Consider the following 12229-nt stretch of genomic DNA (forward strand, 5'->3'; position numbering starts at 1 on the left):
CATTCCTCCTCCCCTCTCATGGCATCACACCAACCTGGTTACGGGTCCATTTAAATCTATTTTTACACTCTCAGGGTCCTATCTTAAACCCTGTGCAAAGGGCATCGCAAGTGTCATTGCTAATTGCCGACCGACACAGTTGTCACGCATAGTGCCCATGTTGTGTAGGTAGCAATTGTACTTGTGCTCATCTGTGCGCCCATGTGCAGTTCGTCTTAAAATGAGGTGTGGACAGGTGCATTGTTGGTGCATTGTTGGTGCATTGTTATCTTGTGACAGCAGAAAGCAATTGTGCCATTGACAAGCAAAATCTGATCTAGGTCCAGGTTTCAGCACCATGGACAGCAACCGGAGCAGAAATCAAATTAGACCTATTTAAGTCTAATAACGGCACACTAGCGTGTTTTAACAGTTTCAAAGGCATAAGGAGGAAAAATAACACCAGTCGACTAATGACTAACAACCTTTTTAATATAAGTCTGCCAACACCAACAGAAATATACCTCACAGGCCTTATGTTCCATTTGTGCGTGCTTAATTTGTTTAAATTAACATATTTAGCCTATCAAAACCAAGACAAATATGCAGGTAGAGACGCCATTTGGTAAGCAGGTCAGCAGGTTTCCCCCAGGCCCACACAGTACTGTACTGAAGTGTCTGTGAGAAATTGGTACTTCACCCCTAACAGCTCCTCCCATACGCTCATCATGACCATCTGATCAGCCATCAGCTGATTGAGACTGAAACTGAATTTCCCCTGTTGGATTAAAAAACGTCTCCCTACCGTTATGGTGATGCCAGAAGATGAGGACATGCTCACTGCTACCCCCTCCCATGTCTGCTTCACGTCAGCTTTGGGTCCAAGGCCGAGATCAGAGGATAGTGGTCTTGTGACAACCCTCAGTCCAATACTAGTCTATCAGTGATTTACCTAATCCACAGAGACTTGTTTCACTCTGTAATGTCCCATTCCCCATAATGCGTAAAAAAAGAGTGGCAGCATTAGCAGAGTTGAACACAAAGATAAGATTGGATTGGATACATTACTAATATTTGGCAATCTTTGCATCATTGCTCTGTGTTTAGTGAGAAGTCCAAGACTTAACTTTTAGACAGGCTCGGCTACTTTGCTTTGATTCTCACTCCCACATTAAGTGATGTTTTTTCAGTGATGGTAATTACTGTAAATGAGTACACGGTGTCCAAAGATAGCTATTATCTCTCCACTAGACAACCCACGGCTGACGAGCAGAGTGCCAGTGTACATCAGAGTGCTGGATGTCAACGACAACGCTCCGACATTTGCCACCAATTACGAGACATTCGTCTGTGAGAACGCCAGGGCTAACCAGGTTGGTGTGATGCCACGAGAGGAGAGGTGGCATGAGGCGACAGTTGTAGCCCATCATGGTTCCATTAGAACTCCTTACCAGTGATACTCTTGATGGGAAAATGAACAGATAATCTTCTTGTTTGTCCAAAAAGCCACTTACTATCTGTGTGGAAGCCACATTTGCATAACCGTGTGTGTTTCTCCTTTCAGATTATACAGACAGTGAGTGCCTCAGATCCTGATGAGCCCATAGGGGGCCAGCGGTTCTTCTTCAGCCTAGCACAGGAGGCCTCTGGGAAGGCTAACTTCTCTGTGCGCGATAACAAAGGTTCGCTCATTTTATGACGTATTGTGGGCATCACTAAAATGTGGGTCTTCAGCATAATATTCCCAGAAGTCCTGTTTACGTATTGTTAAGGTTTTACCCCAAGCTTTACCACGCTAATTCTGCCTTTACCTTTTGGATACCCCTCTACTTCTGCAAAGTATGCCATCTGCATGTCTCTCCCATGTCTCCATCTCGTCTTCTTAGAATCTAAACTACAGCACCCACACATTCTCCTTTTGTAATATATATTTTTTAATTTAATTTATTTAACTATTTATTTAATGACTTTTCTGTCATTCATTTTAGTCATGGGGACAAAAGCCTTAACGCCTTATCCTTATAGCTATAAGCTACATGGTGTCTCTCTCCGTAACACCAGACAACACGGCAGGGATCCTGACCCGGAGGAACGGCTACAACACCGTGCAGAAGAGCGTCCACCTGGTCCCGGTGGTGATCTCCGACGGGGAGCATCCCATGCAGAGCAGCACCAACACGCTGACCGTGCGCGTGTGCACGTGCGACCGCGAGGGCAACATGAAGCTGTGCAACGCCGAGGCGCTCACGGCCAGGGCGGGCCTCAGCACGGGAGCCCTGGTGGCCATCTTGCTTTGTGCCATCATTCTACTCAGTGAGTCAGTCAGCCGGCCATCGCTGGTTCACCACTAAGCCTTTTGAGGGTGTTAGGGATCAGACTCAATAAAACATCATAGGAGGGATGGAGTCAGGGAGGCAGCCCTGTGGCTCAGCCAGTTGTTTACAGTACAGGGGTATGACCCTGGTACCCCCAGTATGTCCTATGTTTGAGTGCAGGATTCCATCATGCCTCTCTATAATGTATGTATAATTAGTCACTGTTGAACGGGCATCCATATTTTGGACAAGTCAGTATCTAGGCAATTTTGTTTTCTTTCCAAAATGTTCAAAATATTGGCCATTTTCGCTATTTGTTGTACAAGGAAGTATACAACTGCTTTAAGCACAAATGTGCAAAGATGTGACTCAGACATGAAACAAAACCTAGTCTAGATATTAAAATAGAGGCTGTTGGATTTGTCAAGACACCTGCTCTGTTTTGTAGGATGTAGTCCATGGGACCTCCAGGGGGTTTAATAGTGGATGTTCCTAATCGAGTTCAAATTGACACTGAACACATAGAAGCAGACTGATAGCAGCAATGGATGGGAACCAAGTTACTAGTTGGAGCAGGAGAAAGGTGTTTATAAAAAATATATCTAAAAAAAAGACAAATAAACAAGGACATTAAAGATAATTGTGTGATACTGTTTTAGACATTGCTCAATCATTTTTGAAATACTTCTTTCTTTGGTCGATGGGATTTTTTACATTCAGCAATGTATTACTCAACTCAAAGGCACAACAACACAGATCATTATAATTAGTATTATTATTATTATCACGTAAGCAAAACGTGTACTGTACTGCGCTGAATGTTTGTTCTCCACAACGTGTTCTTGTGATGTTAAGCGGCATCAGTCCAGCAGATAGAAAGTTCAGCAACAATACATCCTATTGGCAACTCCAGCTTGCCTTTGTGTTGGACAGAAATCCCTCATGAACAGCCAACACATACAATAAACTGGTTTTCAGAGACCAGCGGGAAGATAAGAGAAGCGAGGAAACAGAAGAACCAATAAAAGTCCTTTCCTCCCTCCTCTCTCCTCCCCCCACAGTGATCGTGGTGCTGTTCACCGCCCTACGGAGGCAGAGGAAGGAAGACCCACTGAAACTCTTCCTCAAGGAGGACGTGCGAGACAACGTGGTCAACTACAACGACGAAGGCGGCGGCGAGAAGGACACGCAGGCGTTCGACATCAGCACGCTGCGCAACCCGGAGGCCATCGAGGAGAGCAAGCTGAGACGGGACATCATCCCTGAGGCTTCCTTCTACCCGCCAAAGGACTGCCAGGCAGTCCTGCCCCTGCAACCCCATACAGATGGTGGCAGCACTAGTGCCAACACTAACGGGGACATGAGGTGTTTCATCAACCAGAGACTGCAGGACAACGACGGCGACCCCACGGCGCCCCCCTACGACTCGCTGGCCACATACGCGTACGAGGGCACCGGCTCCGTGGCCGAGTCGCTCAGCTCGCTCGAGTCGGCCACTACTGAAGGCGACCAGAACTACAACTACCTGAGTGAGTGGGGACCTCGCTTCAAGAAACTGGCAGACATGTACGGGCGAGATGACAGCGAAGGCGATTCCTAACGAGAGGTCGGGGAGAAAAACGCAGAATGATACGGAGAGAGAATATTTTACACACACACACACACACGCACACGCACACACACACACACGCACACGCACACACGCACACACGCACACGCACACGCACACGCACACGCACACGCACACACACACACACACAAGCCAACAGGTTATACAGCGGTGTACATAAGTAGTAATACTATGGACGCTTCTGGTACATGTTTTGCTGTCCGATGCAAGATGCAAAGAACACCAAGTGCACTGGTTTGTTCAAGTGCTCTTTACCGCCCAGTGCAGTGATGTCATGTTCCTCTGGTGGCCAGATGTTTGGCTTCATCAGTCAGTTGCTGCTTCGAGAATGCAGTGGACTACATTGAAAAACTGAAAAACTAAAACAATCAAATACAAATTATTTGTGTCAGTACCTTGTGTGCAATTTGGTGTGTGTTAGGCCCAAATGTATCTATACCAACATACATTGTTATATAATTTTTTCTTTGTATGCTATCTGTGATGAACTTGTCCATCGAACAGTTTTGTAAACCAGCAGATATGGTTATGTACTTTTCAGTGTTTCTGGGACAAAAAAAACGAAACAAAAACACAAACAAAAACATGCTGCATATTGTGAGTTCAATCTTAGCTTGTGTATGTATGGCAATATGATACAATACACTGTACAGCTGTAACATGCTGTATATTGTGAGTTCAATCTTAGCTTGTGTATGTATGGCAATATGATACAATGCACTGTCACAGCCGTTATGTTTTTCTAGGAATGATTGCTATCTGTCCAAACAAGCTCTCTTTGCCGTCTACTTGCGTCTTATCCACTACTCAAACCTGTGAACACCAGACCTGACCTTGTCCCCTGACATTTTTCAGGCTTTTGGGGAACAGCAAGCAGGGATTCACAATAGACAGTGATATTGTGTATGCTATGCATCTATTAGTAAGTCAGTTGCCATGAATACAGTATCATCCGTTGCAGATGTCTCCTTTCATTCTACGTTAATATGGCACAATTATGTTATAATAGATTTACAGTTTAATCTAATTAAGTTGTGGTGGCTCCAAATTGACAAGCTACTGTACCAGAGAGTTGTTTTGTTAAGCTTGACAGCTTAAAAGAGGACAACACTTCCAAACAATGCTTCTTTGGGGATAGAGCCAGGATTAGTTCATCAACCAACAATGCAGTAAAACCAACATAGTCTCACTCTCAAGTCAAGTCCCCTGTCACATATTCTTTCAGCGTTCTCAGCAGTCTCGCCAACACTGGAACACGGAAGTGATGTTCTCACTCCCAAAGGTTAAAACAACATTTTAAACAAGTCAGAAGCAGACTTGAGCCCTGTGAGGTACCCTCGAGCAAGCTGTTTAGGTAAGGGAGTGGCTGTGTCGAGCGGTGCAAAGTCCGCTTCTGATGATTCTGCGCTGTTCAAGTTGCATACCGATACGCAGAGAATCGTAAATCATCACGCCCTCAACAGCATGCAATAAACGGGTGCCGTATAGCAATGGTTCCCACATTTTTCAGTCCGTGACCACCCAAAATAATCATATTTGAACTTGGGACCCACCGCCCTGACAAGCACTTGGAATTGCAGTCATTACATTGAGTCATTACTCGGTTCCACATTGTGAACATAGCCGAACTGCAAGCTCACAACGCCTCGCACTGCGTTGTAGATCGGCTATTTTCACAATGTTTGCCTCTTTCTTACATCCTATTTGACATTTGACCTATTTGACAATTTGGCAGACCCCCAATTTTGGAACCACTGCCGTATGGTCAGATTTGTCCCAACCCATCACCCGTTTTACATGTGAGAATGTATTGAGTAAAACAGAGGACTTCTGCAATGGCTGGGTCTGTAGTCAGATCCTACAGTAGCCACAGTGGCTTGTTGTGGTCATGGGGTGTGCTGTTAAAAACAGCAACATGTTTTTAAAAGCTTACATGCAGCCAGTGGTGGAAAAATAACTGCTTGAGTAAAAGTATCAATACTGCAATGTAGAAATGATCTGTCATAAGTGACAGTCCGGTATTCAAATGTACTTGAGTAAAAGTACAAAAGTACTGGAATCAACATATACTTAAAGGACCAAAAGTACTCAATATGCATAATGTCCCATTTCACAAGTCTTAATGTCTAAAATGTCTAAAAATCTCTTGAAAATAGCAGATCTACAAGCTCGCAGTGCAACGCGTTGTTAGCTTGTAGATGCTATCTACATAGGAGAAGTAAAGTTTTCAAATAATTGTAGTGGAGTAAAAAGTACATATTTGCCTCTGAGATGTAGTGGAGTAGAAGTATTTAAAATTGGAAATACTCCAGTAAAGTAAAAGTACCTCAAAATTGTACTTAAGTACAGTATGAGCAAATGCACTTAGTTACTTTCCACCACTACATGGAGCTATACTAAATTACTATGGGGTTGTTGAACACATTTTCACACAATGCATTTTCTTTTATATTTTTTGTCTCCACGATGGCTTCATGTATTTACCATGTGGGGTAACCTAACAATACCAAATTGTTCCTGAAGGATCTCAAACTAATTTGAATGATTTTGCAAAACCCATTTCACCACACTAAACGTGCACCAGTTAATGATAAAACCCTGGGCTTATCAACTTGAATGATTTAATCATTCTTCTGCTGGAGTGACATTCTGTATGTAATACAAAGTTAGTTACCTTTCTTGAGATCCTGAGGTCCTGTTGAGTTTCCTCTGATTATGAATCCTCATGATCCAACTGGGGGTTTTATTCTTTAGAATAGCTTCTTTCTCTCCAGGCAACATTTCAGTCTACACTGAAAACTAAATTAAAAGAGCCCTTCAGTCAATTCTCTGAGTAGCAACAACATAACTAGGCATTCAAGCCAGATGGGTTGAGACCGTATATATTTTTTTGCTAGTTTATTATTTTACTCCTTCTGACAATTTCCGTGAAATAGTAAATGGCAGAGACAACATTTTCACCAATGATTGGAAGTTGTGTGCATTACTTGCAAAACAAATATGTCTCCAAATGGCTTGTTCAAAATGTTGTTATCCCTAAACCTTTCCACTTGGCCAGCACTTCTTGGTTTTCAAAAGACATGACAAGTGACAGCACGTCACATGACCTTTCAAAAAGATGGAAGATGCCTTGTCCTATTTCTTTAACAAAATGACAGCAGTGCCACTTGAAGTGCTGCTGCAGTGACTCACTTCTTTAGTGAGTTTGAGCTGATCAAAGCTGTAATGATGGCTAATATAACGTGCACTTCTAAAAGATGGAAAGAAATGGTTATGGTGGTCCTACTGATTTCACATCAAGACCTGAATTTTGTGTTGACCATGAATTCAGGATCTAGTGTATGAAATAACTAGCCTGGCATTGACCAGACTGATAACGTGAATTCACTGATTTCTCATACTCGCTCCCTATGTGCCGAAGTCCAGACTGATACCGGGGAGGAACGTGAGAGTGAATCCACGTTATCAGTCTGGCCAATGCCAGACTATGGCTAATAACTAATAACTACCTACAACAAGCATTTTTTGCCTCTAACCCTGCATTTCATTATAGCCCAATTAACAAATACTGTTCTCGTTGTACAATTTAAATGAAAGCAATCAGGAAGATGGTTGGTTCTAAGTTGATGTCCAGTATGTTCCTCGATTTTACTCTGTCTTGGTATGTATGACAGAAACACTATGGAGCCATTGTATTCCCTTTGAGAAATAGATTGTTGAGAATGAAGTGGCCTTTTCCATAAACATGTTCATCAAAGGTCACACAACCTTTTAGTGACATGTAATAAGGTTCTCAATCGTAGAGGTCTCCCCAACTCAGAGAAGGTCAAAATATTATAATGGCAAGAAAAAAGATTGGCCGGGGACTGCGGGGAGTATGTTCCTTTTGTATTTTAGCATTATCTCTTTAATCTGACAAGTTGGAACAAAACAACTTGGAATTGATCTGTACAAGCAGGACCAAACGTCTCTGATATCTCTGAGCTGATAAGAGAGCAGACTAATGGGAGAGACATGGTAGGGTAGCACCACGTCAGCACACACAGGAAAAGGACAGCTAAAGCAAGCTTTGCCCTCGCTCTGGCAACAAGCCAGCGTGAGAAGAAGCTGAGATTTAGTAGCCCACACATTTGAAACAAAACTAAACAAAAAACACAATTAATTTACCACAGTGATGTATTCGTTCTCCTCTGTTCTCCGGCTATATTAACTCTGAATCGATCTTGACACCTGTAACACCAGCACGGTAGATTAGACAATCCAATTGATTACACAACTTGTTCAAAAGCTAGGTTCTGAATGTTCCATTATTCTGTGTTCATGCATCCCTGCCTCATTTGCTCCATTGAGTTTCATTTCCTTGTTTGGTTTGTTGCTGAAGCTCCCTACTTTGTAAGTGGCTGTTTGAGATTGTGACTGTATTTCTCTGATGTGCATTTAATGAAGTTCACTGGTAGTGAACATCTTTTCTGCCTCAGGGTACAATTTGTTGCAATGTGGCAGAACACTCAAACCCTTTCTTTTTCTAAACAGTTTCCTGTCTTTATACAGGGTGGCAGCATACAGTATACTCCAATTACCGGTATGTGCTTGTGATTTCTTGCCTTCAAGCATCATGCTTGGCTATAAGGATGATGGAAAACAAACAGCCATTGTACCTTTATAATGTATAGTGGCGGCTCTTTGCAGAATTCCCTCTTCATGCACTTGCATTACAAGAAATTACTTTTTGAATAACATGCGGTAAAACCTAATTGTAATGGTGTAACCCTAAATGAATTCCTAAAAAAACTTCTGAGAGAGCAGCCGGGACAAACACATCCTCTAGGGGATGGAGCCAAAAGCAGCAGTTCAATTATCGTGCAGTCAAAATTGGGACTTCTACAATGGCTACTAATGCACCACTGTGTCACTGTTATTGGGAGTTTGCTAGTTTTCTAGTGTGGGGGGCTTGGGGGCATAATGCTGGTGCCCTCTTTCTCCATATATTGTAGGTCTGTGGGTGTAAATGTGTAGACATGGCTATTCTTGAGGGTTACCACTGCTGCAGTAAATATATTATGTCGGCGACAATGTGATTGCACAGGTCAAGTTTTGTCATTGTAGAAACAATATGAGAAGTTGTGAAAGTGTAAAGGTGGCCCTAGACCAATGGGTGTTCAGCGATCTGCTTTGTAAAATGTGATATTTTGTACTAAATATTTATATGACTTAAGATGATTAAACATATTTGAAAATCAGGCTTGTCTCCTCTAGCCTGACAGTCAGACTGAATTTACATTTTGTTTCACTCCATTATTCAGTCTGTAAGTTCTTCCCACTGATCTCCTTGCTTGCTATGCTTCTAACCTGTTGCTAACCAGATACGGTAAAAATGAACTAGTAATAGAGCATACAGGTAGTAGTAGTGAATAGTGTTTATGTCGATATCAGCTGGACCACTTGTGGCCACTTGTTATTACAAATAACATAGAAATGACAGAAAACGCAATAAACAGTACATGAAAAGTAATAAACAAAAAATAGAAGCCCTAGTTCCCAAAATTGGGGCCCTTTTTATCCGAATTGACCGTTTGGTTTGATCCTTGTCCTACCACACTATCCATGAGGAAGGGGATCGAGTCACCATCAGTGTTCAGACTCAGTTGAACTTTAAATTAACTTATTTATCCCATGAACTATCTTAAATTCAGGCAGGATCATCTCTTTTTTTTCTAATACATTTTTATCCCGCGATTTTTGTAAATTTTTTCACCCGGTGCCAATTTCCTAAGTGATCCTGGGCGCTACACCAGCCCTACACCAGCGCTACACCAGTCCCCCACAGCCTAGGGGGCCAGGGCCAACTCATGCTTCCTTCAATGCATGAGAGCCAACTGACCTTCTTGTCACCTGACAGGGGGGAGTTTCCCTGGTTGGACGTATTTCCCTTCCCCTCCCAGGCAGGATCATTTCAAGCCTGGGTAACATTATGTCTCCATCTGCGCTGTGTGCTGTATGTCAGATACAGTAGACATTAAACAAGATGACCAAGCTGGAGTAGAGCCCAGTGAACACGTAGTGGTTAAGACTGGCCTAGTATGCCAGTCTTAACTGGCATGGCATTCTAGGTCTGGCCTAGGATCAAATCCTGCCTATGTCTTTCCTATGAGATATCCTTCTGCTTTACTGTCTGTCTTCATTAATGGAAAAGAAAAGCACTAAGGAGAAATGGACTTCCCATTTTGCACTTAAATAGTGTACTATGGCTCGTTTAACATAAATATATTCTCTACTAGCCTCTATTCAAAGTCTGTCAAGAACTGCTTCACAGTTCAACTAGCAGTGGGATCGTAACATTATTTACACGCTTGGAGGCAAGTGCATAAATCCCAAGTGAAAAACATTTGACTAGATGGCACAAGTAAAATACTCCAACGAGAAGGCAGGCAGTAGGCTACTTAAGTAGTCGGATCCAGAGGCAAGTGAATGGAGGAAATCGTTAATTAGACAATCTATAATTAAAATCTATGCGCCTGCAAATTGGATTTGGAGAGGGATTTTTCTTTCTTTTTTTAAGACACAAAAACAGTGTTTCGTTGTTAGAGGATGAGTGACAGATGTGGGCCGGGTGGTGACATTCTTGACTGAAAATAATTGACTCAAGCATTCTTCGCTCAGATGCAGTTTTTGTCATTTTGTCAAAAACAACAGGTATGCATGCATGACACATCTGATGCATGACTCATGTTCGCATCTGGAGAAAAAGGGGGGGGGGGGGGGGGACCTAACAACAGTGTTGATCTATATATTTTTTAATCTGTGTCATTTCTAAAAATAAAGATTTTTTTTTAATGGTTAATAAATATTCAAAGGTCATAACAACCTTAAATTACCTTCTCACTGACGTCAACTGATACGCCCATATAATAGGCATATGGAGATCGGGCTGTTCAGAACCACTGATCTGACGGCTATACCCGTATATGGACATAAGGGATCCCCATATATGGGCATAAAAGGGACACAGACAGACAGACAGACAGACAGACAGACAGACAGACAGACAGACAGACAGACAGACAGACAGACAGACAGACACACACACACACACACACACACACACACACACACACACACACACACACACACACACACACACACACACACACACACACACACACACACACACACACACACACACACACACACACACACACACACACACACACACACACACACACACACACACACACACACACAGATCTCCATATAATATGGACACAGACTGACAGATGGGTATTCTAGCAACAGGTGTAACGGGTACTATTCCCAACTTGCATTGTTCCCAAGTAGTAGTCTTAGTATTAGTAGTAGCCTAATAATAATGATGATAAGCGAGGCTTTCCACACCCTCTATATACAGGTAGAGTTATTACAAGTAGTTAATGGTGGAACATTTTAGCACTTCCTTGCAACAATTTCCATCTCAATAGCAGTAAAAAAAAAAAATACAAAAAAATATATAAAAGGAAAAGAGAAAAACGCATCACAAAGAACGGTTTTGTGTGGAGAAACACTCGATGATCTGAGAAGTCAGATCATCACATAATAGAACAGCAGACGACTACACAATGGTTTTGTATGTTTCTGGGAGCTGTTGTAAAGAACTCTGCAGATGTTTCCAATCTTCAGACAGCACAATTTACATTTCAAAGCTCACTTGTATTCTTAATTTCACTGACTAGGACTGAACATTTGTTTTTGTCAGATGTTCACTATGGTAAGAGAGTGCTGCTTTTGAGTCATAACCTCATGGTTTAATCTTAACAGCCATTTGTCCTGTCAAAGTGTCTTTAAAGGTAGGGTGAGTGATTTTTGTTGTTGTTAAATAGCTCTATATTCTGATAGTACTCATTGCTATCTATATAGTGTTTGTTTCAGGTCGGGATACCAATTTTATCCAATCAGGAGAAAGAACTCACACAGGATACAGGATAAACAAGTGAATTTGGAAGTGATGACACAAAGAAATGACCAACTGGAACACAATACAATTGAAGCTTATAAACAGGTACTCTCTCCTGATTGGTTGAACGTGTATTGTCTGTTTATTAAAGAGCTTTGACTTTGACCTCTTAATTGATACTAAACATAGCATACATAAATTGTCACAACTTTATCAAAAGGATAAAACGCAAAAAAGCCAGCAGCTTATTTCCATTGCGATCCATTCCAAATGATGTTGTGTTGCATGTGATGCGTACAATATGTGTGTATTTGCACTTAAGTCCACGCACCCAATAGTGCAAAAAGCACGTCCCTG

At 42.1% G+C, this 12229-nt stretch overlaps 1 protein-coding gene across 1 annotated transcript in view; it reads left to right on the forward strand.

The window, feature by feature from the left end:
* Nucleotides 1-3894, forward strand: part of LOC311039409 (cadherin-6-like) — a gene marked incomplete at its 3' end in the record, with an annotated part of 42767 nt that extends 38873 nt beyond the window's left edge. The window contains exons 8-11 of the mRNA XM_084049284.1: nt 1231-1352; nt 1544-1661; nt 2041-2292; nt 3356-3894. Of these exons, the coding sequence (XP_083905410.1) occupies nt 1231-1352; nt 1544-1661; nt 2041-2292; nt 3356-3894 (1031 nt within the window). The remainder of the gene's footprint in view (nt 1-1230; nt 1353-1543; nt 1662-2040; nt 2293-3355) is intronic.
* Between the last annotated feature and the right edge of the window lie 8335 nt (nt 3895-12229).

This window comes from Gymnoscopelus microlampas (genome assembly GCF_963454915.1).
Source record: "Gymnoscopelus microlampas genome assembly, chromosome: 22".
Taxonomy (NCBI): domain Eukaryota; kingdom Metazoa; phylum Chordata; class Actinopteri; order Myctophiformes; family Myctophidae; genus Gymnoscopelus; species Gymnoscopelus microlampas.